Here is a 27,432-nt window from a genome sequence, read left to right on the forward strand (position 1 = left end):
GACTCTGAAGCCTTCAGGCCTCAGGGACACACCTCTAATTTTAGCCCTGCCCAGGGTGTCCTAGGGATCCGTTTACTTAACTGCTTTTCCTTTGCTGGTCTCTGGGCTCCTGGAGGTCAGGGGTGTAGCTCATTCTTATTCTCTGAAGACCAAGCTTGGATCTGGATACCACATGGGTGCTTGAGGAGGGCTGTTTGCATGAGGCTGGTGGAATCTCACCTACACCAACAAGGCAGGGATCCGACCTGGGCAGAGCCTGAGTTGGGTGTGCAGCATTGGCGGGCAGCTTTACTGAAGCCTTGAATATATAAATTTATAAAGTGGGGCTGGCGTATATCACAGCCACTTGCTCTCAAGGATGCCTAAGGCTGCTACCTTCACAATGAGTAGGGTTTCCAGTCTGGGAATGGTACCAGGGCTGGGAGTATTGGTTAATGAGGAAGAGAAGAACTGAGTAAGGGTAGGGGTGGGGTGGGTGAGGAGGAAAGGGGGGACAGCATAGGTGCTGCAGGTTGTGAGGGTCAAAGGTGGCAGGAACTCTTTTGCCCTCTTCATGGAAGGGTCTTTTTGTAAGCAGTAGCAGTTTAGTGGTTAGAGTGTAGACTCTGTACCAGGAAGCCTGGGTTGAAATAGCAATAGGAGTGCTTCTAGGCCAAGCAACTTAGGCACTGACTTGCATATGCCTGACCTGCTTTATCAGTAAAATAGATATTGAGTCTGCTCAGAGCTGTGCCTGGCACCAAGCAAACACTCTACTACTTAAAACGCTGGCATTCTCCTTTCTCCCCTTCTGTGCCAAATGTTGAAGAGCCTTACAGGAGAACAAGACAGGTCCTTTAAGACACCTCCAGGCAGCCCTCTTAGATTACCTGAGAGAAAGGGAAGGTTTGCCTAAGAGCCCCAGACCAGTCAATGATAGATCAAGAGGAGAACCCAGGTGTCTGCCTGTGACCTTCCTAGCCCCCAGCTCTTCCTTCACCTGTGGGGTAAGGGTAGGAGGTGCCTTCTCTGAAAGGAGCCAAGTGCCCTGCATAGTACAAGGTAATAAAAGTCAGCAAAGGAAATAGATTTTGTTTCTGGCAGATTTTTTTTCCTTTTAGAAAAAGAGCTCAGTCTTGTAGAAAATAATACAGGCACTTGGTTAAGAAAAAAAAAAAAGCAATTTAAGAAGTCATGGTGAAGACAGTAAGCCACCTTTGGTCTGTCACTTGGAGAGAATTACAGCTACCTGTTTGTAAACATCTTCCAGACATCTTGTAGGTGTGTGTAGATGTTTTATTTCCATTTTTTCCCCTTGGTTCCTTGGGAAGGGCCATCATCTTGTTCTAGGCAGGCACTTCAAAGAGAAGAGTGAAATTCCAGCTACAAGTGGGGTGACCTAAAGCAGCCAGCTGCACCTAATGCACTGTGGAGGGGTCTGCAGTCCAGGGCCAGGTGTGGGCCTGAGGCAAATAGAGGGGGGGCTTCTTCTGCCTAGGACACAATAACAACCAGACAAGGGGGCTGGAGAGCCCTCTTCCTGCCCTCTTCCCTGCCCATGACTTGATTTGTGACAGAGTAAAATAAGCACAGAGATAATTTCCTTGCACTTTGCCTGTATTTCTAGGCACAAATCTTTCTCTCTCATTTTTTTTTTTTGCAAAGAAGTGACTACCTTGACCTGCAGGACTGGGTCTGCATCTGGGGCTTTTGGCCCTGGAGAAGCAGACAGAACCACCTGCCCTCCTGCACAACCTCCCAAGTTCTTCTCTCTAAGTGACTCACCATGCCACCCTTGGGTGGGGCTCTCAGGTAACCAGATAAGAGCTTGATCATAAATTTCTGTACCAGCTGGCTTTACTTGTCCTCTGGGTGAGTCAGGACAGAGTGCATTGGAACACACACACGCACACACACACACACACACACACACACACACACACACACACACACACACACACACACCCTTTCCAGAGAGAACTCTAGATGTTGAATGGGTTTGAATCCATGTCTTGTTGAGAGGCAGCTATATTTTCAGGGTGGGTAGGATGGCTCGGTTATTCATTCAGTCAACCAGTAGTTGATGGATGCCTGTTGGATTATCAGATACTGTGGTAGTACAGGAAACAACTGTGAAAAGCAGGTTTACAGACAAACCAGTGACGGGAAGGGAAGGGAAGATTTCCTGCTAAGAAAGGTGATCAGGGAGGGAGGAAATAGGGAGAGCTTTGAGTTCCTACTTTAAATGGAGTGGTCAAGGAAGGCCTTAATAAGGAGCTGACAGCTGAGATGCTGAAAGACAAGGAATGCACCATAGCAAAGGTCAGCTGAGAATATCCCAGGTGGAGGGGACAATAAGAGCCCTGAGGTAGGCAGGCAAGCAAGGCTGGAGCGGATGAGAAGTGTGAGGCACTACATGTGGGTAGAAAGGGCAGCAGGGTGCTGGTGTATGAAGAGTTGAGGTCTTATTGCCTGAGGTCTTATTGCTGCAGAGCCAGTGCTAGCTGCTCGGTGTGGCCTGCGTGGAGGACACTTATCTGAGTCATCTAGTCCCCTCATGTGTGGATACCCCAGAGGACCGTGGGAAGCTCCTGTAAGATGAGAGGAACAAAAGCACGGGGCCCTCTCCTGCGCCACATACCTGGTGGGAAGAGAGATTTTCCTACTGCTCAGGAGACCTAGGAACATAAATGTGGTGGGGCCTCTGGAACCCACTTTGTCATAGGAGAGACTTTCCACAGGACACGTTCTGCCTGTCCAGAGCACGAGGTGGTAGCTGTGCCCTCAAGCTTAAGTCTGACCCCTTGGGGTACATAGGACTTTTTCCAGGACTTGGGCCCTTCCTGCTCCTTAGTCTCTAGGAGGCTGGGAGGACGTTAGTTCAGCCGCAGAGGCTTTGGGCACATAGTGGTTACGTGGACCCCGGCAGACTCTCTGAGACGTGTGCTGTGAAGCACTTCTGAAAGCCCAGGCAACGGAGTCTGCCACGCCCGTGGTGCAGGCTGATGTCAATTCAAGCACATCTGCTCAGCTCCAAGGCATGCCCCTGGGCCAGCTGAGGTGCCACAGGGAAGCCTAAGATGTCACCATCCCTGACCCTAAAGGGTCAGCCTCTTGGGGAGACAAGTTGAAATTGGACAGCAATGGCCAGTGTGAGCTAGGCTGCCAGCCATGGCTGCCAGAAGCCCCGGGAAGATGGAGGCCTGAGCTGGGATCAGGTGAGGGGTAGAACCTTGCAGGCTGGGGGCTGGGCAGGCCAAGCCCAGGAGGGCCCATCAGAAGGAGCAATTGGTGAGGAAGAAGAAAGCAAATTCAGTTAGCCAAGAGGCTAGGAACAAGTCTGGGAGAACTCCCCATCTCAAATTTTCTTGTAAAAGGGAATAAGCATTGTGCTTCCTACAGGAGTAAGGCCTAGCCTGCTGGGCTCTGGGCCAAGGGTCTCATGTGGTACCATGATGGCAGATGCCAGGAGGGTTGCCACCTGGGATCCTCAGAACCACCCTGTGAACTGACAGGATGAGGACTTTGTCCTATTTTACAGATACAGGGAGTGAGGCCCTGAGAGATGAAGTGACTTGTTTGAGGCCACCATTTGCCTGTCTCTGACATAAGAGCTACTTAACTGTGAAAACAGAGGGTTGGTTTTGTTTTGTTTTGTTTTTTCTTATAAGGGTGACATTCACATCTTAGCCTGCAGGAAAGCAAATATTTGCCTGGTGAGCAGGAGGAAAACAGCTTTGGCTCAGTCAGGCTTGTTTTTCCATGTTCAGAGCCTTCCTGCTTCCTGCCTGGGAGAATTGGAACCATCACCGCCCTGGGTATCTGGCTGGCCCTCCCAAGATGATCCCAGGCCTTTCCACTTCCCCACCCCTTACTGCTTCCTATCTTCTTCTCCCCTGCTGCAAGGTGCTGCTAGGTGCAATGTGGGAGCCCTTGGGAGTTGCTGGCCGGGCATCACATCTGTGCCGTGCCAAGTGCTAGGTACAGGGATGGGAGCTCCTGGTCACATAGATCATAGATTGAAACTGTCCCCTAGGGGCAGTGGAGTGGGATGTTGGCTTCTGAGGCTTCTGAACTTCTGAGACTAAAAGAATTTCTAGGCCAGTGGGATTTGATTCACGGCTGAAGGCCTCCTGTGCTGGGAAGTGTCACAAGGACACACAATTATGTCTTTTTTGTTAGAGCTGCTGACTCAGTGGGCCTGGCATTCAGCCAAGGCCCCTGTGAACTGTCAGCTTCCTCCCCAGGGGACACAGTGGTGGCCATAGCCATGGTATTGCTAGCTTGAGAGGGAATTTTTGTCTCTGCAGCTGGATCCTGAAATGGTATGCAGAACCTTTTCCTCCCCCTCCCCACGATGTTCTGGACAGTTTCTCTGGGCTAGAAAAGGTAGAGAGAGCGCGTGAATAATCAGGGGAGGACCCGAAAAGGAGAGAACATTCCACCAGCGGTGGAAGAGGAGTGGAGTTGGAGGTGCATGGGGAGTCGGGGGCTCATCCAGCCGAGGAAGGTCTGGTGATGTCTGTGGCCCACAGCCTCGCAGGGATGTGGGAGGTGCTGGGAAGCCTGGGCTTCTAGAGGAGCTGGAAGTGTGGGTGCTGGGAAGCGGGAGTTCTATAATTTTGTTTTCCTGTTGCTTATCTTTAAAATGGTCTTTCATTTGCTGTAAAGACAGTGTTTCTGTATAGTCTGTGACTTGGAGAAGTTTCCATAGACTGAGGTTGAGTCACAGACTTCAGGAGGGACCTGTGATTATTTCTCTCCCTGTAAATGTCTTAGTTTGAGAGCTACACAAGGGTGTCACACTGGAAGCCGGCTGGGTTCTCACTAGTGCTAACACGTCCGGGTCTTACCATGTAGGAGCCATGCGCAAGGTGGGCTCCAATCTCACTTGCTAGGTGGGAGCTGGCCTGGGGTCATGGCAATGTGTCCTGACCTCCAGGGACTGACTAGTTAGTTGGGGGGGGGGGGGCGGGAGGGTGAGGACTCATCTCTAACTCTAACCTCTCAGCACTATACTGGTGTGAATGGTGGGTCCCAACCTCAAGCACCTGCCTATGTCTCCAAACCTGTGAATGTGACTTTATTTGAGAAAAGGCTCTTTAATAGATAGAATTAAGGTCAAGCTGTGGAGGTGATATCATGGATTACCTGAATATGCTCTAAATCCAACAAGCATCTTTAGGGATGTAAGGCTGCAGCTGTCTGTAGCAATCAGGCACAGAGGAGAAAGCTATGTGGAAGAAGGGGCAGACAAGGCAGGAATCTCCAGGAGCCAAGAGAAACTGGAAGGCACAAGGAAGGGTGATCCCTGGAGCCTTGGGTAGAGGGTGGTGGGGGAGTTGGCCCATACCTTCTCAGACTCCCGGAGTCCAGGGAGAATGAGGCTCTTGTTATAAGTCACCTGAGCCTTTTCTTCTCTGCCAGGTTGCTTCACTAGGGAGGAGCCTGGTTGAACAGGGTCCTGAGTGTCTCTCTCCCTTCCTGCCCTGCTCTGAACACTGAGAAGGAGAAGAGCATGGGTGACAGGAGAGAGGCCTGTAGCCTGCCAATACTCCCATAGCCCCACCCACGTAGGCCCCGTAAGCAGGCCTGGTGATCATGCTGTACAACAGCCTTCATCAGGGTTTCTCCTCTACATGGCATGTTTGATAGAAAGGAGTTCTAACGGGAGGGAAGGCACGTTAGTCCTTAGAAAGGACTGACTGGCTGTAAAAGCAACCGAGTGGAAACCATTTGACAAACAGGCTGTGGGATACCTGGGGTTCTCTAATAACCTTCATAATCAGAGTGTCAGCTTATTATATGATGGTCAGGTGGAGGGGTTTAAGATGAGGCCTGGACTTGTAGTTGGTCTCTGGTCTGCCCCTGCTGTGGAGAAGTGGAAAGTGAGCCCAAGGCCACAAAGTAAGTAGCCTTGGTTCTAGAACCCTGGCCAACAGACAGCTTCCAGCCCTCCATGGCCCTGTGAGCACCCTCAGCTGTCTGCCAGTGCTGACTTTGCAGCAGGGATGTCAATGGTACTCCTACTGTGACTTCCAGAGCATGAAGAAGTATGTTCCCAGTAGGGCCAGTCATCAAGCAGCAGGAGCCCAGCCCATGCCTCTGCTTGATTTTTGCCTGGCCTCTGACCTGGAGTGGCTGCTATTTGCCTGGCCCTGGGATGGGTCATAATACCAGATGAACCAGATTTGCCCTATCCCTTAAAGCTGGCACTGGCTGAGCTCTGGAAGAGTACTCAGACAGCTGCAAGCTGGGGTGATCTAGGCTTGGTCAATGGCTCCTGGGAGGCCCTGGTGGGGATACTTGGCAGAATTTGGCTCAGGGTTCCCAAGGGTGTGTGTGTGGGGGGTGTGGGTGCTGGGGGGGGTGTCAGCCCTCTGTTGGAGTGAGAAATGGGCTTACAATAAATCAGAGCAGGAGCAAGATGAGCACAGGGCTGGTTCTGGGACCATAGGCCTGAGACAGGCTGAGACCAGTTTCTATCAGTCCATTGCTCTCCTCCATTGAGGTCTCCTCTGGTGCTGGCCTCACATAGCATTGAACTTGACATGACTTTGCAGCTGTGAAACCCTCCTGTGGTGTCCTGTGTCCTGTGTGCTCTGGTGGACCTTTGCGGCCTTCTGCATCCTCCTCAATTTTCTTTTTAAAGCTAACAATGAGCTGCTTTCTAGACATTTGTGGGTGGTGGTCCTGCCATTGCCCCATTGCCCTGAGGAAGAGGCTCAGATCGGTGAGGTGACTCCAGGGTCTGCTGCAGGGGTGGGGTGGGATGTTGTTCTTCTGCAGAAAAAATTCCATTCCATTCCATTTTCTTCCTTTCTCTTTCCTTTCCTTTTCCATTCCTTTTTTCTTCCCTGTTCTTCCCCCATTTCCTTTTCTGCTCTATTCCCCTCCCCTCTCTTCTTCATTCCTTTGTTCCTTCTTCCCTTATTTAATTTTAATTTTATTTTTAATTTAAAATTTTGTGTGTATGTGAAAGAGTCTCATGATATGACCCGTGATAATCTTCCTCTTGCTGCTGCTTCTTCCTGCTTCTTCTTCTCCTTTGCTTTCTTCTTCTTCTTGCCAGTATCAGGGTAACTCAAGGCTTACCTCTACATTTGAGCTATGCCTCCAGCCTGAGTTTTTGCCTATTATTTTTAAGATGGAGTCTTGCAGACTTTTCTGCTAGGTATCGCTTTGAACCACAATCCTCTGGCTCTCAGCTTCCTGAGTAGCTAGGATTACAGGCATCAGCCACCAGTACCATTCTTCTTGGACCTTCTAGGTGTTGAAATTACAGGTATGTGCCACTACACTCAGCCTGAGAAATTTTCTTTCTTAGAGGAGTTGTTTGCTGGTTAATCTAGTTTTTCAGTCATTTGTCAATCACTTTCTTGGCATCTGGGGCCCTCTGATCCCCTCAGGTTCTGCTGGAGAGGAGCCACCCCCCACTCCCTACTCCACCCCCCAGGAAGTGGGCTGACTGCTGCCCAGTGTGGGAAAGGAAGGGGCTTCCCAATGCCAAGAGTCAGAGGCCCTTTGGCCCAGGTCCTCTTGAACTCCCTGAAGATGCAGGAAGGAGGAAATGGAGCCGGCGTCACTGTCCTGCAGAAGATGTTCTTTTCTTTTTCTTTTCTTTTGGAGAGGATAGGCAGGGCGTGAGAACTCTCCTTCCTGATGAGAGGACGGGGTTCTAGTGGAGACAGCATTGGCCTGAGAGGCTGGAGAACTGGGTCACAGCTGCTGATCAGTGGCTAATTCACTGTGAGACCTTGGGGAATGACCAACAGCCTCTCTCTGGGCAGCACAGTTCCATCTGCAAGCTGAGGGGGTTGGGACAGATCAGCATCTATCGACTCCTTATTCCTGGTAGATGGAGAACATTAAATTCAAGTATGTGTATATTATGTATAGTATACATATTATATATTTGGTTAGGGCAGAAGCATATTTATTTATTTATTTAGTTTTATTCTTAATTTTAATTTTTATTTTTTGTGAACATACTTACAGAGGGGTTACAATTACATGGGCAAGATAATGAGTACATTTCTTATCAAGCATTGCAGCCTCCTCCTTTGTTTACCCTTCACATCCCTTCCCAGCCTCCCCCCACTCCCCCATCCTCCTCCCCCTTCCCCCCCTCCCCACACACACCAAAGTTGTAGCATATTTATTTTCAAAAGAGTCATTTAAAGAAAACTATCAGGCCAGGCGCGGGTGACTCGTACCTGTAACCCTTGCTACTTAGGAGGCTGAGATCTGAGGATTATGGTTCAAAGCCAGCCTGGGCAGGAAAGGCCGTGAGGCTCTTATCTCCAATAAACCACTCAGAAAACCGGAAGTGGCACTATGGCTTAAGTGGAAGGGCATTAGCCTTGAGCTGAAGAGCTGAGGGACAGTGTTCAGGCCCAGAGTTCAAGCCCCATGACCAACAACAACAACAACAAAGAAAACTATCAGGTCAATAATGGTACAGGTAGCTGGCCCACACTGAGATGTGTGAAGAGATATATGGATATTCCCAGTGGATGTGCCTCCATCTTATCTAGGGTATTTGGGCCACAATCTATGCTCTGCTGACTGAAAAAATTGACCATGCATTTCCTGGATGTCAATGGAGAGGGTCAAGGGCTGCCTAGCATTGCACAGCTTTTAAGTGATGGAGTGTTTCCAGCTAGGAACCCTCTTTGCATAGTCACAACGACCCAGCCCTCAGTGGACACACCAGGGTCTTTCCCTCTTCTCTCAGCATTGGGGTTTCACCATCATGTTGGTTTGTTGTATATGTGTTCTCATCCTAATTTTTTTCTTTTGGTTTGGTCCTGGTCTTGGGGCTTGAACTCTGGACCTGGGCGCTGTCCCTGAGCTTCTTTTGCTCAAGGCTAGCTTTCTACCACTTGAGCCACAGCACCACTTCCAGATTTGGGGTGATTAATATTGGAGATGAGTCTCACAGATTTTCATGCATGCCCAGGATGGCTTTGAACCGTGATCCTCAGATCTCAGCCTCCTGCATTGCTAGGATTACAGGCAGGAGTCAGCAGTGCCCGCATCCTAATTTTCTTAACGCAGAGAAGGAAGGATCTAAGAGGCTAAGCCATCCTCCTCTGCCATCCTCCCCTCCCCTCCTCCCCTAGTATTCTCTGTGTCTTCTCTTGCATAGTAAGGCACATGTTCTAAAACTCTGGGCATCCTGTTTCCTAGTACTTCACTTGGATGTATAATAGGTAGGTTCCCATTGTAGCTCATATTTAACTCCCGTTAGCAGTTGGTGAAATACCTGGTTTGGGTATTAATGCCAGGCCAGGCAAGGCCACCCAGCTTAGGCCCCCCACACCTCTCTGCCAGCCACTAACAGGAAGAGAGTTCAGCTATAACCAGGCTTGTTGGGAAATACCAGACTTGCTTTTTTTTTTTTTTTGTTGGTTGTGGGCCTGGGCGCTGTCCTTCAGCTCTTCAGCTCAAGGCAAGCCACAGCACCACTTCTAGTTTTCTGAGTGGTTTATTGGAGATAATAGTCTCACGGCCTTTCCTGTGGAGGGGTGAGGAGCTGACTTTGAACCATGATCCTCAGATCTCAGCCTCCTAAGTAGGTAAGATTACAGGCTCAGACTTGCTTTCTTACCTTGCTTGTGAAACACTCTAATGGAAAAGGCAAAAGAATGATGCTCTGGACCAGTTCATTACCATCTGGAGTCAACTCTGGCCATCACAGAGGAAGTAGAAGATACTAGAACAATTCACCTCATATCTTAAGATATGTTTCTTTCTTCATTTTTTGTTTTTTGCTTTTTTTGTGTGTGCCAGTCCTGGGGCATGAACTCTGGGTCTATGGGGTTGTCTGTACTTGAGATTCTTTTTCTCCAGGCTAGTATTCTTCCACTTGAGCCACACTTCCACTTTGGGCTTTTTATGATGGGGGTAGTTTATTGAAGATAAGATGCTTATAGACTTTCTTGCCTAGGCTGGCTTCAAACCACAATCCTCAGATCTCAGCCTCCCAAGTAGCGAGGATTATAGACATGAGCCACTTTTACCTGGCATAGTATATTTCTTACAAAAGTATCTTTCTTTAAAGAAACATATCTCAAGATATGTTTCTTAAAGATATGTTTCTTAACAACAACAACCCAAAATGTTCTTGGATATGACCACACCATTTTTATGCCTAAGAAAATGGCCAGTTTAGTAAAAGTGCTTCAGTTATCCCCAAATGTCTCTTGTGCATTAGAAAAGAGTATCACAGTCTTTTCACTACAGCCAGTTTCCTTTTGACAGAAGGAGCCCCAGATGTTAAAGGTTCAGATTCCTGGGGGGACTGTATCATGGTCCCTACCTGCATTATGCCTCATCTGATAAGACCTGCTAGGCCTTGTCCTCCTCTTGTGGAGGGACAGGAAGACAGCATATATGGAAAGGCTTCCTAGGCCATGAAAGCCCTATGGAGCTTGGGCCCCCATGGGCCGCCGCTCCCAATGAAAGCCCATTGTCCTGGACTGCAGGTTCAACTGTCCATGCTGGGCCCTAATCAGGATGCTGGGAGGAGATATACCCAAGAGCTTCAGGACCCAGGGCTACTGCCGGCTGCCTGCACACAGACATGGCCATGCCAGGCCATGCCAGGGCACTACTGGTGTATAAGGCAGCCTCTCCTTGTTCTGCGCCTCTGATGCCTATGTGGGTTGGGCCCCTTCTTTCCTACTAGATAGACTCCAAGTTGCGCAAGAACTCTCCCAGCCAATAGTTTCAAAGTCAAGCTGGCATGGGAGAAATGAACATGAGGTCATGGGAACCAGGGTTTATAGGATTGGTTCAGGGTTGAACTTTGAGACCTGGACTTATGACTGGTAGTTCAAGGTGGGGCCATCTTGTGGTACTGAACCCTTGAACTTTCAGGATCTGATGCTAACTCTAGGAAGACAGAATGAGAATGGAGTTTACCTGTGGGCCAGCCAGCTTTGGCCAGAGTCAGACTTGGGTGTTGGCATAGGTGGTATTCCCCACATTCACTTTTGTACTTTACCTGCTAGGGGACACAGGGGAAAGCTCTCAAATCACTTTTAGTTGTTCTGCATCCCTTTAATCTCCCCACATCTAGTCCTGCTCCACTTCCTCTGAGTCCTTTGAAGCCTCCATGTATGTAAAACATCTGGATTTGCTGTGTGGGTTTCTGCTAATTAGGCCCAGGCTGTTGGTTTCCAGCAAAAGCATCTCCCCAGGGGTGCAGAAGGAGGTAGGGCATCACATTTGAAGCCAGATGCAGCCTGGCCAGGGTATCCTGAACATCAGCTCTCTACCTCATGTGGGTACCTTTTCCAGGATAATGAATGCATAGGCTGAGGGTGACATAGGGTGACATAGGATATTCTGTTAGTGACCAAACATCTGAGTGCCTGACTCCCTGACCATATGACTTCAGTTCTCGTCCTATTCCAACCTCAAAGTGTAACAGTTTATCTGCCACTGTTTCCATCCTCTGTCTCAGCTGCCACCACTTTGCATGTGGGTGATGACACAGAAGCTTCCAACTGTCTTCTTTCTGCACCTCTGTCCTCTAGACTAAGCATCTCATTTTACAGTCAAAATTTGTGCCAGCTGCTGTGGCTCATGCCTGTAATCCTAACTACTAGGGAGGCTGAGGTGTGAGGATTATGGGTTGGAAGCTAGCTAAACCAGAAAAGTCTCTGAGACTCTTATCTCCAACTAAGCACCAGAAAACTGGAAGTAGAGGTGTGGCTCAAGTGGCAAAGCACCAGCCTAAGAGAGAGTGACCAGGCCCTGAGTTCAAGACCCAGAACTGGCACTAGAAAAAGAATCCTAATTGCATCAGCTGACTTCATACAGACCCCAGTGCCTACCACCTTCTAGAGCAAAAGACAATATTCCCTATTGCCCCAAAGTGTCACCTAACCTGCACCCCATCTTCAATGCTCCCCCTTTCTATTAACCCTCTCCTCCTGCTATTCCTCAAATGGACCAGCCCATTCCAAGGCCTGAGGACCTGCTCAGATGTTAATTCCTATTAACAATGTGCCTTGGGCCCCTCTTCACCTAAGCAGCACCTTTCTTGGCCATGATCCCAGCTGTCCTGGCCTTCTTGGTTTTTCACTGGCGCATTTATAACACATTGTATGTTTTTATTTATGTACTTCCTCCCGAGTAGAATGTGTGCCCCACCAGAGCCAGAACTTTCATGGATTCTGCTCTGCTATGTCTTTGGTTCTGAAAACTGCAGCTTTAAAATGGAGTCCAAGGAGCTGTGGGGCTCCTTTCTGGGGTCCCATGAGGTGAAGATCACTCTCCTAGGTACAATAACACTTACCTACCCTCCATCTCTCAGCGCACATGGTGGAGAGTGGTGTGGAGACTTTGATTTGGCACTAGATTGGTGGGATGCTGACGGAGAGTGCAGCTGGCCTCACTAATGACACTGTCACTTGAGAGCTAGTGACATGATACCCTGCCCTCCCCTTCAGCCCTTCCTCTTCTTATTACCTTTACTTATTTAGTATTTATTATTTTTGTGTGTATGTGTGACACTTGGGTTTGCATTCAAGGCTTTGAGCTTTCTAAGCAGGTATCTACCACTTGAGTCTCCAGCCCAGCTCTGATTATTTTTTGAAGTAGAGTCTTGCCTTTTGTGCTCTGGTTGGTGGCCTGGACAAAGATCTTCCTACTTATACTTCCCATAACTGAGATGATAAGTGAATACCAGCACCCCTAGCTACTGATTGAAATGGAGGGAGTTCTCACAAATGTTTTACCCTGGCCTCAAACTAAAGTCCTCCTGACCTTCCCTTGCTGAGTAGCTGGAATGACAGACATATACCACTGTTCCTGGATTTTTTTTTCCTGGAAAAGACTGAAAGGAGATTGGAAAGCATAAAAGCTGGGGGAACTCTAGAGCTCTTGTTTGTATAGATGATACTTGTCAGTTACTTAAAGTGTTGTTGTTGTTGTTGTTTGGTTGGTTTTGAGACAGAGTCTCACTATTTGGCCTTAGACTAGCTACAAAATCCAGGCTAGCTTCTCAGTAGGTCCTCCTGCCTCTTCCTCTGATGCTAGGTTATAGGCATGCCCAACATGCCTGACTACCTCCCAAATCCTTATGATTCAGTCCATAGGAGATTCACCCTTACACGGCCCCTATACCCAAGTCTAACCTCCATCCCAAGGCTAACATTCTGGTTTTTTTCCCACAGATCTACTATACCTAAGTACCTTGGATGTTCTGTGTGAGGGTCTTATAAAATAGGCTCATGAAGTCAAACTTGATGCATCCTTCCAGACTTATTCAGATGGTTCTCCCTTGTCTCCTAGGAAGTATCCACTCCCCTCTTGTTGGGTGTCCTAAGTCACACCCACCCACCAGCCTACCCACAGGCTAGGTGCAAGAACCCTCACCAAGGCCAAGGCTGAGAATATAGTCAGCTGACACCAAGACCCATGGACCGTGAGGGAGGCAGGCTCAGTGAGTCATGGTTCAAACTCATGGGTGGCAAGGGAGACAGAGTCTGGAGAGCGATGGAGGGGAAACCTGGGAGAAGAGGGCATTGGGTGGAGGTGATTTTGCTCTTTACTCCTCTTCTTCCCAGCCCAGTTTCCATGGTTTTTACATTCAACATGAGTCACTCTGTTCTTATGCTTCCAGGGCTCTGTGCCAGAATGGGATCCCACAGAGCTCCTTCTTTGGACTTAGCAGCCTCTGAAGCTATGTCATTCCTCCAGCTCATTCCACCAGGCACATACAGGGGCCCAGGTGCACAGTCAGACCCCACGCCTCCGTCAGGCTCACTAAATGGTTCTGCCCTGGTCTCCCCGAAGGACATAATGGCTCTGTATCTTGCCTCCACATCCTGATCTTTTATCTTTTATGCTAGTCCCACCTGGTTGCCCACATTCTGTCCAAGCAGGGATTCTAGCAGCTCAGCACACAGCCCTAGTGCTCCCTGGGTTGTGGTTGCTCCTGATTAGAAATTCCTATCTGCTCTGGCTAGACTGGATGACCCAGGCTTGTAAACCTCCGAGCACAGCTCCCTCACAGCATGGAATGTGCTGTATGTGTGAGTCTCTGCCCACAGGAGGGGTTGAAAGCAGATGGAAGGCCCACTCTGCTTCCTAGAGAGGCTTGTTTTCCAAAGGCCATGCTCCCACACAGGGGCCTAGCTCAAGGCCTTCTCAGACAGCCACAGAACACTTCTAGGAGGCTTTTTCTAGCTGCCAGACTGCATAAGATAGCTTGAGGGAGGTAGAGAGCCATGTTATTAAGGAAGACAAAGAAACATGTCTGAAATCCTAGCACTCAGGAGGCTGAGACAGGTGCATTGTGGATTTGAGGCCATCCTTGGCTACTAGTGAGGACCCCCACCCCACCCTACTTTTTTTAAAGGTATATTAGAAAGGTAATACATCAAAAGGGCTAACCCCCAACCTATGCTCACAGGACAGAAGATTTGATTAAGATCTGTCAATTCTCTCCAGCTGAATCTAGATTCAATATGGTCCCAAGCAAACCTCAGTGTTTTGTTTTTCACGAAGGATGATAAGGTGATTCGAAACTAGACATGGAAGAATCCAGATCCAGGACTGTGCCGGAGACTTGCAAAGAAGATAGGAAGGGGGGATGTGAGTGGCAGATGCCCGGATGTATTACAAGGTTATATCCTCAACAGTAGGAAGGTTTGTTAGAGACAGACAGAAGGACCAATAGAAGACATGAAGAGCTGGAAACAGATGCAGGCCCTCACTTCAGTTACAAGTTATGTTAGTCAGCTTTCTATTCCTGTAATGTGCCTGAGACAATCAATGTATGAAGAGGAAAGGTTTATTGGTAGATAGTGGCCCAGCTCTTTTGGGGTCTGGGGAGGTACCATATCATGTAAATGGCACATGGAGGAATAAACACAACCTGCGTGGAAACAAGAAGGAACTAGGGTCCCCTCTCTCCCTCAAGAGCATACTCCCAATGACCTAAGCTCCTCCCGCTAGGCCCCACCTTCCACAGGAGCTACTGCCTCCCAGTAAACACCTCTTTGGGGAACAAACCTTTACTACGTGGACTTTTGGAGAGCACTTGATATCCAACTACAGTAAAGGCAGAGGAAAGATGTGGCCTTTTCTTCCGTCCCAACTCAAAGGCTCCTGATGGACATTTCTGGCTCTTCTTCTGCCCTCCCCACGTCTTGCCCCATATCCAGTCTTGTGGTGTCCCTGTGGTTAATACACAATAGGAGACTGGCAGGGTGAAAAATAGACCTTTTGGGTCTCTGTGAAGTGTACACCTGCCTCTGCTGGGTGCTTTTTGAAGGGTGCATAGGTGCTGGCGTTTGACACAGGGCCTCCATTTCCTAGCAGTGCTGAGGAGCTGGACCTGACCCTGTCCAGGAGGGAGTTGAGTTCCAGGCTGCAGAACTCTGAGGGAACCTGGTTCATGCTTGGGTGGACAGGGCTCCTCTGCCTGGTTGCAAAGCTTGGGCTCTGAGGCCTGGCACAGGCTGCCAGCAGCACACTCTTTCTCTCTGTGGCCTCACAAGGGTGTGGCATGTGCCTCTACTTCCAGGCCTGTTTAGCTGAAGCTGTCCTGCTTGACAAATGGACCATTTGCTTCCTGCACTGGGGCTGGGGGCTGGGTGGCCCGCTGCCCAAGGAAGGGCTATAATTAGCAGAGAGAGAGGAATGGATGGGGCTGCACATTGGCATTGATAGATAGTCTTCTACTCAGATGGATAAACTGATGTCATCAGAGATGTAAATACCATTTGGAAAGTTTGAAGTTTGTTCTTGGGAAGGTTCATGCCAGCACTCCCGTGCCCATGGCCCCTCCGAACACTTGAACAGGGATCCCAGATCAGCCTGTGCTGTGTGCAGAGCCATGTGTGAGGAAGGTGGGTGATAGCACCTTTGGCCCACAGTGGAATAGTGCAGTGGTGGGGAGTAGCTACCATCGTTCCAGTTTGCCTTTTTCATGATTTTTGTGGCCTAGAAATGTCACTAGGTTACATAACAAGGAAATGGCAATGCCTTCTAATGGGGGAAATGAGATCAGACCCAGGGAAGTTTGGTTTTCTGCTAAGAGCTGGTCCTGTGGTGGTCCCAGGGCTCTGGGGAGCCTACAGAAAGAGAAGCCGCCTCTTTCCTTGCTGCAGAGAGCCATTCTGTGCCAACTGAACTGATGGAGCTAGTGACAGCTCCAGGGTTTGGGGAATCATGATTTCCGAAGCTGAGCATCATAGTGCAGGAAGGAGGGAGGGTGGGGGACATGTTGGGGCTCTGTCTGTACATACAGGGAAGAGAACTCCTCCAACTACAGGAGACCTCAAACTCTCCAGAGCGTAGGGAATCAACTCTGAAAATACTAAGATGGAATAGCTGTTTGAGATCAGTGGTGGCATGAGAACTTGCAAAAGTGTGAAATACCATCTCTGCTGCCCACCAGCTGCTGAGTCCTCGAATGTTGTCTTCACTCCAGGCCTGGGCTCTGACTTCTGTCCTCCAGGTGTCTTAGATTACTAAGACCTCCTTAGGTCATCGTTAGTCTGAACTGGAGGGCTCTCTGGCTTTTGTTCATGGTTTGGGTTTAGTTAGTTCGCAATTCCTGGCAGGTGGATTAATTCCGATGTGGCATCTGCCCTCTGCTTCTGCCTCCTGAGTGCTAGGATTATAGGCATGCACCACTATATCCTGTTGACATTTTAAAGGCTGATTCCCCACAGTTCTGGAGATCACAGATGAAGTTAGATTTTAACAATGATTTTATCAGCCTCTGGTTAATCTTCTCTCTCAAAGGTAGATTTTTTTTGAGGTTGCTGTTTACTGGGTAAGGTATTTTTCTATGTGTGTGGGTGTGCCCGTGCACATGCGTGCGTATGCACATGTGCATGTACTGTCTCACATTTTTAAATGCACCAAGTGGGTAATTCGGTTTCCCCAATATGGCCAGCTTGTTAACATGTGGCTGGCAGCCAAGTCTGTGGCGCCCTTAGCTCATCCCCGCCCACAGGTGTACAGAGGCGTTCCTTCTAGTCTGTGGGGAATGGGGCTCCATGAACTTTTTTTTTTTTTCTGGTTGTGGGGCCTGAACTCTGGGCCTGGGCGCTGTCCCTCAGCTCTGCAGCTCAAGGCTAGTGCTCTACCACTTGAGCCACAGCACCACTTCTGGCTTTTTTCTTTCTGCTTATGTGTGCTGAGGAATCAAACTTAGGGCCTCATGTATGTAAGGCAAGCACACTACCACTGAGCCACCTTCCCAGACCTCCATGAACTTTTTAAACCTAGGGGAATGATCTTTTCCCACAGGAAGAACAGCACAGCCTTCACATACAGCTGGCACTGCCCCCAGGAGAGCCGGCTTCCTGGTAATCCTGTCAGTGTGTGCCATGGGCTCTGTTTGTGACTTGTCCTCATCACTTGTCAGTGCTCAGGAGGAAGCAGACACTGTGGTTTTCAGCTCTTCAGCCCTCCTTGGCTCTCTGTAGAAGCCTAGAGGATTTGCAAGGAGACCATGCTCCTGGGAGCCTGTTAGGGTCGGTGGAGTGCTTGGGGAGGTATCCAATGGGGGACCTAGAACACATGCCCCTGGCACACCTTGCCAACCCCATCCCCCCCGCCCCCGTATCCCCCACTAGGCCTTAGCCCAGCATGGACTTTTGGATACTCTCCGTGCTACCTTCAGCTCAGTGAAGTCCAGTGATTGAATGACCTTCCCCACCTTCCAGAAAGCTGGAATCCTTAGGCTACTGGCAAGAGAATAGGGAAAGAGCATCTGACTCAAACCCGGGGGTCTGTGGGAAGCCCAGCCCGTGTTTGTTATCAGACTGTAAACACTGTGCTTCCCCAGTGCCAGGACTGCCTGGTGCTGGGGATGCCCGGCACAGCCGGAAAGCTCTCTGGGCCTGGAGCTGAGCTGCCCAGGGGGAAGACAACCAAATCCCAAACAATTAAGTAAAATGCTAAATGCTCAGAAATGCCAAGGAGAGCAAGGTGCCAGTGGCTCATGCCTATCATCTTAGCTACTCAGGAGGCTGAGATCTGAGGATTGAAGTTTGAAGCCATCCCGGGCTTCGACTCTTATCTCCATAAGCTATTCAGAAAAAGTTGGAAATGATGCTATGGCTCAAGTTGTTGAGTCCTAGTCTTGAGCAAAAGAAGCTCAGGGACAGCACCCAGCCCAAGCTCAAGCCCAGGGCCAGCAAAAAAATAAAATACAAATGCAAAGGAGGAAAATCAAACAGGAAAAAGAACTGAGGCATTTCACTGGAAGGGACTCTCCCTCCTCCCCCTTTCTTACCCTCTAGATACACTTGAGACAGTGTTACCCTATGTAGCCCAGGCTGGTCTCCAATTCAGATCCTCCTGCCTCTGCCTCCCTTAAATAATACACTTTAAATAAGGTGGCCCCAGAAAGCTTCATTGGGCAAAGACAGAAGGTGGTGGAGGAGTGAGCCATTTGGATGTCAGTAGTGAATCTGAGTAGTGGGAATGCAAAGGTCCTGGGGTGAACACATGTGATGTGTGGGCTTGTGAAGAACCTAGATTTTTCATACACAACTGTGTATGTTGGCTTTTTTGTTTGTTTTGGGGGGTGTGTGTGTGTGTGTGTGTACGTATGTACATGCGTGTGCGTGTACACACCAGTCTTAGGATTTGAACTCAGCTCCTGGGCACAGTCCCTTAGCTTTTTGTTCAAGGCTAACACTCTACCACTTGAGTCACAGCTCCACTTCTGACTTTTTGGTGGTTAATTGGAGATAAGAGTCTCATGGATTTTTTTGCCCAGGCTGGCTTCAAACCACAATCCTTAGATGTCAGCTTCCTGAGTAGCTAGGATTACAGGTGTGAGCCACCAGCACCCCTGGCTGTATACTGTGTTTTTGAAAAGTTGATAATGAGGAAATTCTTCTAAAATTCCATTTCAGTTCTTCCTGTTCTACTTTTAGCCTCCCTAATGTCATACTGAAAGTCAGTTCCTGTGTACATGCCATGTGAAATGTTTCTCCCCCTCCCTGCGGCTTCCTCAGCTGACCTGCCTGTGTGACCCGAACATTGGGGTATGTGACATTCTCAGCTTTGACAAAGCAGAGCCTTAGACTGTGGGGTGAGCAGGCAGAAGGGGGCAAGGTCACCCCCATTTTCAGATGAGAACACAGACTCATGTGGTCAGTGCCTGTCCCAAGGCCAAGGCATATGGCAGAGCTGGGATTCAAACCCTGGTCTTGGGCCTTTTCCCTGCCTGCTGTCCTCTAAAGTGAGAGGAGACATGGATCTGTATCAATGCTGCAGTAATACAAAGTGCCATGAGTAGAGAGGCTTAGGCCACAGAACAGGCTTTCATTTGCTCACGGTTCAAGTCCAAGTTCAAGGTGCTGATAGCTGGTGTCTTCTGAGGCCTCTCCCCTTGGCTGGTACATGGTATCTTCTCCCAGGTCTTCATGTGTTTCTTCTTATAAGAATACCAGCTTCATTGGATCAGGGCCACCTCAATGACCTCATTTTAACTTAACTACCACTTTAAAGGCCCCAGCTCCAGAGTCGCATTTTGAAGTACTGGAGGGTTAGGATTTAGCAGAGGATTTTTGCAGAACACAGTTCAGCCCATGACAGAGTCCCTCATGCATGGATCCCAGGGGGAGCCTCCCAGTGGCAGGTGCCAGAGTCCTAGATGGGGTGTGTGTGTGTGTGTGTGTGTGGTCCTGGGGTTTAAATTTATTGCCTTGGGCTTACTAGGCAGGTACTCTGCCATTTAAGTCACACTCCCAGCCCCCTTTTCTGTAGTTATTTTTTCAGATAGGGTCATGTATGCATACATACACACATACACACATGTATAATATATATGTATACACATATATATTATACATGTGTATATAGTTTATATTATTTATTTTATTGTTATTTATATTATTTTATTGTATATTATTTATTTATTTTTGCCTAAGCTGGCCTGGATCAGTATCCTCCTACTCATTCCTCCCCCCTGTATGATGCCACTCATGGCTGGAATGACAGGTACATGCCACCAGGTCCAGCTTGCTGATGAGATGGGATCTTGCTAACTTTTTGCCCAGCCTGTACTCAAACCACTGTCCTCCAGATCTCTACCTCCAGACTAGCCAGGATTACAAAGCCACCATGCCTGGCTAGATGCACTCCTTGAGGAAGATCAGTGGTGACCTGCCGCCCCTTGTCTCACTCGCTGCCCTCTGCTGTAGCTGATCGGGGGTTTGGTCCTGTCTGTGGGGATCTACGCGGAGGTTGAGCGACAGAAGTACAAAACACTGGAAAGTGCCTTCCTGGCTCCGGCCATCATCCTCATCCTCCTTGGAGTTGTCATGTTCATCGTCTCCTTTATTGGGGTGCTGGCTTCCCTCCGGGACAACCTGTGCCTTCTCCAAGCGGTGAGTCAGGGCTGCCTACCCCTCTGCTGGGAGGAGGGAGGTGGCTGTGGGGCCCCTGGGCCCTGGGCAGCTTGGGTCCTGAACTCTTTCTCACACCCCAGCCCCTGTGGAGTGTTTTCTAGATGGTGGAGAGAGCACAGCTACATTTGCATATGCAAGCTAGTTTGAATATTGTTTGTCTTACCATTACTGTTCATCTGGGCTTCTGGCTGCCCTAGGAGAAACCACACTCAGGAGAGCAACCATCAGCTCCTGCTGCCAGCAAACCTATGGGTTCAGACAGTGCCCGCTGGACAAGGCTGGGTCATCTTTCTTGTGGTACTCATGCCTTGCATGCTGGGCTGCTAGGAGAGTGCTTCCCACAGACCTCCATCCCAGGTCTCCTTAATACTTTTAATCTTAAGGCATATTTTCTGGAAGTGTTGGCCATGCTCAGGGCCCTCTGGGCCTGGCCAGGCTTGTATCCATCCTGGGGTCAGAGGGTACAGTCACTTCAATTTGTACCCCTGTATTGAAAGTGAGGGGCTAGGGGTGCCAGGTGCCCAGATCCATTCCATTCTCCTGTGTGTTCTGCCTTTCTTGTCTCCCTTCATACAAGAAACCCTTAAAGTCCAACCCATAGTCCAGCTTCCAGCCTCAAAATTAGTATGGATGATGCTTAGTCTGTGTGTGTGTGTGAGAGAGAGCGAGAGAGAGAGAGAGAGAGAGAGAGAGAGAGAGAGAGAGAGAGGGAAGGAAGGAAGAAGGGAAGGAGGAAGGGTGGGAGGGAGGGAGAGAGGGAGGGAGGGAGAGAGAGAGGGAGGGAGGGGAGGGAGGGAGGGAGAGGGAAGGAAGAAGGGAAGGAGGAAGGGCGGGAGGGAGGGAGAGAGGGAGGGAGAGAGAGGGAGAGAGAGAGAGAGAGAGGGAGGGAGGGAGGGAGGGAGAGGGAAGGAAGAAGGGAAGGAGGAAGGGCGGGAGGGAGGGAGGGAGAGAGAGTGTGTGTGTGTGTCCTGGGGCTTAGACTCAAGGCCTGGGCACTATCTCTGAGCTTTGTTGTGTAAGACTAGTTCTCTACCACTCTACCACAGCCCTACTTCCAGTTTTTCAGCAGTTAATTGGAGATGAGAGTCTTCTAGACTTTCTTGCCCAAGTTGGCTTCAAACCTTAATCCTCAGCTCTCAGCCTTCTGAGTAGCTAGGATTACAGGCATGAGCCATCAGTGCTGGGCTGTTCCATGACTCTCAAACTTCAGCTTAGTAGCCTTGGTTACCCTCTTGACTTCCTGTGGTGGAAGACCTTAACCTTGAAGGGATCTCTCAGATCTCAGCCTCCGAAGTAGCTAGGGTTACAGGAATGAGCCATTGGTGGCCAGCTGATGCTTGCTCTTTGAGAAAGGGCTGTATCCGCTAAGCTTAGGTGTGCCCATCCCACATTCGGGGCTGCTTGCAAAGCCATTTATGCATGTTTTGGAACACTGCCAGCCAGGCTGCACTGGAGCAGGCCCAGCTCTCCAGTTGCTGGTGGAGGAAGGGCAGCTATCTACCCAGGCCTTGGTAAGGGCCCCTGGGACAAACGTGGGTAATAGTCACTCTTCCTGCCCCTTGGTTCCAGAGACAGGCCTTCTGGGACACAGCTGTCCATGTCCTGTATCCTCAAGAAGGAAAAGCAGCTGGCCTGGAGCCAGCCATAGAAGCCACTCTCCCTATCATTCCTGACCTGTGCACATGACAGGCCCCCCCCCCCCCATCCTCCTTGACTCTCTCCAGGCCAATCTCCGAATTTTGTTTTCCAGTTTATGTACGTCCTCGGCATCTGCCTTATAATGGAACTCATTGGTGGCGTAGTGGCCTTGATCTTCCGGAACCAGGTGAGTTCATCATCAGCTACTTGTGCACTGGGCACCCACTGTGTGAGCAGGTGAACAGTGCTCCTGGGGCTTGCACCTTGCACTGATCAACTGAACCAGCAAATGAGACAGTGAAGCAGGATGACCTGGAGGATGGTGAAGGATAGTAAAAGATCCAGCCAGCCAGGTGGTAGGCAGAAGGGACCACTGAGCAGGACTGAGCTGGTAGATGACAGTGTGAGTAATGATGGGGAAGGAGATGGAAGATGGGTTGGTTGACTGACCCAGGATTCATTTCATTTCTGTAATCTACTCGTTAGGAGCTCAGGGTGCTTTGGGGGACAGTAGAAGCCTATGGAAAGGTCTGTGTGAGGAAAGGGTATGACCCCATGTGCACTTCATTTTGTGCAGGTGGTAGGGGAGCAGGGCAACCTAGGAGGGCAGCTGGGAGGAGGTGGTGATCAGGGAGGAGGGGACAGTGGCTTGAGGGGTCAAAGTGGAGACAGCCAGCCTGGGTAGAGATGGTAGGATTTGGTATACATCTTAGACTGTGTGCTGGGTACAGGAGTGAGGGAAGAGAGAGGATGAGAGGGCACTGCTTTGGCAATTTTACAGTCTACAAGGATCATGATTCCTAGTTCACGGAGTTTGGGTGAAGATTGTCTAAAGTAATGACTCTGTATCTAGGTGCAGTGGCTCATGCCTGTAATCCAGCTAGTCAGGAGGTGGAGATAGGAAGATCTCATCATTTCAAGGCCAGCCTGGGCAAAAAGTCAAAGATGTATTGGGTATTGATGGTACATATCAGTGGCCCTAGCTACTTGGAAAGTGGACATAGGAGGCTCAAAGTCCAAGGTCAGCCCTGGCAGTTAGTACACTATCCACAAAAAGAAACAAACAACAACAACAACAACAACAAAAAAGGACTGGGAATTATGACTCAAATAGCAGAGGGCTGGCCTAGCCCAAGCTTCCATAAGAAGCCAGTATTGGGGTGGGGTTGACTTTCCACTGGACTCCATCATTTCTTGTTTTCCTTGTCTTCCTCTGCTTTGGTATTAGTGGTAAGTATTGGCAGGGACTCAGTGCTGAAGTCCAGGCTTCTGTTCCCCCCCCCCCCCCACACCCCTGCCCCGATCCCGTACCTACCCATGCATCTAGCCAGTGTGGCTCCTATCCTTGCAGTTGCTTTGGGGACTGGGCATCTGGGTTATTTATGGACAGCTCATCCTTCTTCTTGCAAGTAGAGTCTAAGGCAGTATAGCTGTCCCAGTCCCTGGGTTGGACAGAGCCAGCACATAGCTTGGCGTCTGGTCCCTGCCCCACTCTTCATGGGTGCGAGCAGGTGGAAGCAAGGACAGTGCCTGCTTTTCTGGGCTCTCCAGTAGTGAGACCTAATCATAGGTAGTCTACACCCCTGAGACCCAGGGTCTGCTTCCTATTGGGTGAGCCCGAGGGGAGGGGCAGTTCCTATCATATCAATGGAGTCCTACCTAGGATTGAAGTTTGAAGCCAGCGCAAGCAGAAAAGTCCAATTAACCACCAAAAAGTTCAAGTGGTAGAGCACTAGCCTTAAGCAGAAAAGCCAGACCATGCTGAGGAGAAACCTTCCAGTGGTTGGGTGAAGTGTCTTTTCTAAGTCTGAGCATGTCGGGGAGCAGAGTTTGCTGTGGGGCAGGGGTGGGGCATCACCTAGATCAGAGAGCAAGGAGTGGGGGGGACTTGACATGACTGTGAGGAGGACCTGAGCAACCCACCCCTGTCCTGTACCTCCCGACCCCTGCTGCCATCCTAATCTCATCTGGGGGGTTCTTGTGAGACTGTGAGGGGTGTTAGAGGTAGGTACAGCTGCGCAGGGACCCCAGTGGACACGGGGCTAAAGCTGCTCCATCCGTCCATCCTGTCTTCTGAGCCTCCTTCCCTCCGCCTCCAGCAGGACAGGTGGGACAGTGTGGCCTCTCAGGAGGAAGTCACAGTCCTGAGCCCCAGCCTGGTATCCTCTCCTGGCTCTGGCACTAGCTGGTTCTGGGCCCATCTGGAGGTCAGGAGAAAACACGTGGCACCTTGGCTGTCTTGTCTGAGCACCTGCACACATCCATCTTTCCCTGGAACCAGGCTGCCAGTGGCTCTCCATGTAGAGAAGGCTCTGAACTGGCCTAGCAGGACCGCCAGGTGTGCCCTCTATGTAAAGCTGCTGGGGACGGAGGGTGGTAGCCTCAAGCTCCTGGGACCCTCCACAGGCATTGGCCTAGTCAGAAAAAGGCTCTGCTCTGGAAAGTATTTCCAAGGGGCCTTTCCACTGTGACTCCTGGATTCTCTTCACCTCTCTCAGGGCTAGGCCCTTGAGGACAAGTTCCCTACTTCCTATAGGATGAACAACCACATGGCACAGGAAGGAAGGAGGCCCTGCTGGACACTCTCCTCCGAGGGGGTCCACTGGACTGGGGGACAGCTGAGCTGCCAGAGGCTTGGCTTGCTAAGCCAGCGTCTCAGGCTGCCCGGGAAGCGATGGAGATCTTTGAGCAGCTGTCAGGGGCCCCAGGATGCCTCCATCCCCAGAGGACTTCCCCTACCTACCCCTAGCCTATGGGAGTCCCCCTTCTTCAAGTCCTCATCCACTGCCAACTTCCAAGACCTCCCTGAGGGGCCTCAAAGTGGGAAAAATGAGATCTTCTAAAAGCAGAGTCGAATGGCGTGCTCTGCACTCTCTGCAGGCTGAGAGTGTGCTGCCAGCCCTGTGGCTTTGCTGTGTGCTTGCTCATGGCTTCCTGAACTCAGCATGGCCACGTGACCATCCCAGGCCTGGCCAGCACTGGTGCCTGGTGGTATTCTGGGCCGCTCTGGAGCTGCCTCTCCCAGCGTGACCTGGCTTACAGCTGTTCCTTCTTCCCGCTGTGCCTCTCACGGGCCCCTCGCACCCCCTGCGGGGAACTGGACAGGGTGATGCTAGCAGATACATCACAGTTAGCAAATGGCACAGCCTGGACACCTCGCAGGACTTTGTCACTCAGCACTGCCCCCTTCAGTGGCTGCATCAGAGCTCAGGAGCCAGCGGTGTCCTGCTTGTCTTCCCTGGAAACACACGTGTGCACACACAACACACGTGCATCGTGCATGTACATAATGTACACACTCCTATGTGTCATACTCCTATGGGTCAGTGCAACCCATGGGCTCCCCCTAAAGCAGCTGCTGCCCATGGCCCAGGGCGGTGTCTTTTCCTCTGTGGGTTCTGAGAGGCTCCCGGCCTCTAGCAGTAAGGACAACTCCCACCCAGGCCTCCCCTGGAGTCCGTACCTGCCCCTGGCAAGTCTTGAGGACTCTGGTGGTGGGGAGAGGCTGGGGTTCCTCAGGGGTGGCAGGGCCGCCCTCTCGGGTGACCCAGGGAGGGTCGGGAGTGGGGCGGGACTGTGGCCCTGGGTGACCTCCCTCAGAGCTCTTAGCTCATTCTCTGCCCCTCCTCGGTGGCAGACCTGACCCCGCCCTGGTGTCCCAGCCGCACCCCGGTCAGCGGGCTGGCCCCTTCGTCACCCAGAGGCGCAGGCATCCAAGCTTGGAAATGGCCTGCAGCTGCTGGGGACACAGGCCTGAGGCCAGGCAGCCCCTGGCTCTGCCCAGGCCGTGTGGCTGGCAGGCAGCAGCTTCTCGCAGCCCCCACCCTGGTGTCTAGGGCCAGGCCCAGGCAGGGCTGTGCCCAGTGAGCTCTGAGCGCCTCATGGAGCCCATGTGGGCACCTCAGCCAGGGTCTTCCTTCTGGTGCCAAGCCATTCCCACATCATCAGGCTTCAAGCAGTATGCCTCCTGGAGGTGCTTTAGTTATTGCGTAGGTAGGTTCTCGTAGGAGCCTTGAGGTTTTGATCTTTCCACCTTCAACCTCCTGTGTGGCTGAGCTTACAGATACGAGCCATCATGTCTGGCTTGTTGGTTGAGATGGAGGTCTCACTACTTTTTCCTCCAGGCTGGCCTCAAACTATAATCCTTCTGACCACCAACTTCCTAGAATCTGGGATTAAATATGCAAGTGACGAGGCCTGGACTTGGCTAAGCACTTTTGTAACTTTAATTGGCTTGAGCTTCAAGTGACACCTCCGTGAGACAGAGCATTTGCCTCTTGGTTTTGCAGGTGGCCTGGTGGCCGGGAGAGTTTGTCCTTGACCTGGAGGCTTCTCGCCTCTCTTAGCCTTTGATCCTCCAATCTAGCAAGTCTCCAGAGCTGTTTGACACCTGGGGAATAGAGGCTCAGAGGGAGGCGAAGGGCCTGGAAGGGATGGGGGGCTGCCATCCCAGTGCACCCAGGGTGCTTGCCCTGGCCCCTCTCTCTGGCACCAGGGCCAAGAATGTCCCTTTGTCCCCAGGCTCTGCCGGTCCTTGGCCTCTGCTCTGAAAGCTCCAATTGTCTCTGTGAGCCTGGAGCTGGGCAGCCTGCTCTGCCACCCCCGCCTTCCCGCTGCGCCTCATCTCAGCACAACAGCCGCGCTGTTGATCCAGAAAGGCCAGTGTGACTGCGAGAGGCAGGGGCCAGTGCTCTTCCCAGTGGGGCTCATCCCTGCCCCTGGCCTGCGGGTCAGGGCACTCAGATGGAGAGAGTGGTCCGTGCAGGGTTTCAGGGAACCTGAATTCCTGGCCTGCCAGGCATCTGCCTTTCCTGCCCTGCCCCTTACTCCAGGCTCTACAGGTCCCCTTCCCCTTGGCCCTCAGTTTTCTCTTCCATAAGTAGAGGTTGGAAGACCGGGTCTGGTGGTGCATACCTATAATCCCAGCTATAAGGGAGGTAGGGATGGGAGGATCATAGTTGCAGGCCAAGCTAGATTAAATAAATTAGTGAGAGACCCTATCTACAAAACAAGCCAGGTCTTTTGGTATATACCTGTAATCCCAACTACATGGAAGGCAAACATAAGGCCTAGATCCAAGGCTAGCCCTAGGCAAAAGTGAAACTCTACTTGAAAAATAAAGCAAAAGGATCTGTGCAGGGGGAGGGGGGATGACTCAAGTGGTAAAACTGCCTAGCAGGCGTGAGACCTTGAGTTCAAATCTCAGTCCTCAAAACAGGGAGCATGGGGGGGTGGGGGGATGGATGGGGGAAGAGTGGTCTAGAGCACAAAAGGGAAGATTCCAACTCAAGTCTGTCCCTGGGGGTGGGGAGAGAACACAGGCCAGGAACCAGGAGGGGAGCTGCTTTTGAGCCAGGGGCCCTAGGCAGGGCCTGGCCAGTGAAGGGGAAGGGGGAGGGACCAAGTTGCTGCT

The 27,432-nt window shown here is 50.7% G+C and overlaps 1 protein-coding gene across 1 annotated transcript in view; it reads left to right on the forward strand.

Annotated features, from left to right (window-relative positions):
• Window positions 1–27,432, forward strand: part of Tspan15 (tetraspanin 15) — a 40,122-nt gene that overhangs the window by 6,293 nt on the left and 6,397 nt on the right. The window contains exons 2-3 of the mRNA XM_042696357.1: window positions 20,175–20,360; window positions 22,132–22,206. Of these exons, the coding sequence (XP_042552291.1) occupies window positions 20,175–20,360; window positions 22,132–22,206 (261 nt within the window). The remainder of the gene's footprint in view (window positions 1–20,174; window positions 20,361–22,131; window positions 22,207–27,432) is intronic.

Source organism: Dipodomys spectabilis, unplaced genomic scaffold, assembly GCF_019054845.1.
Source record: "Dipodomys spectabilis isolate Male_0828 unplaced genomic scaffold, ASM1905484v1 ptg000207l, whole genome shotgun sequence".
Lineage (NCBI taxonomy): Eukaryota > Metazoa > Chordata > Mammalia > Rodentia > Heteromyidae > Dipodomys > Dipodomys spectabilis.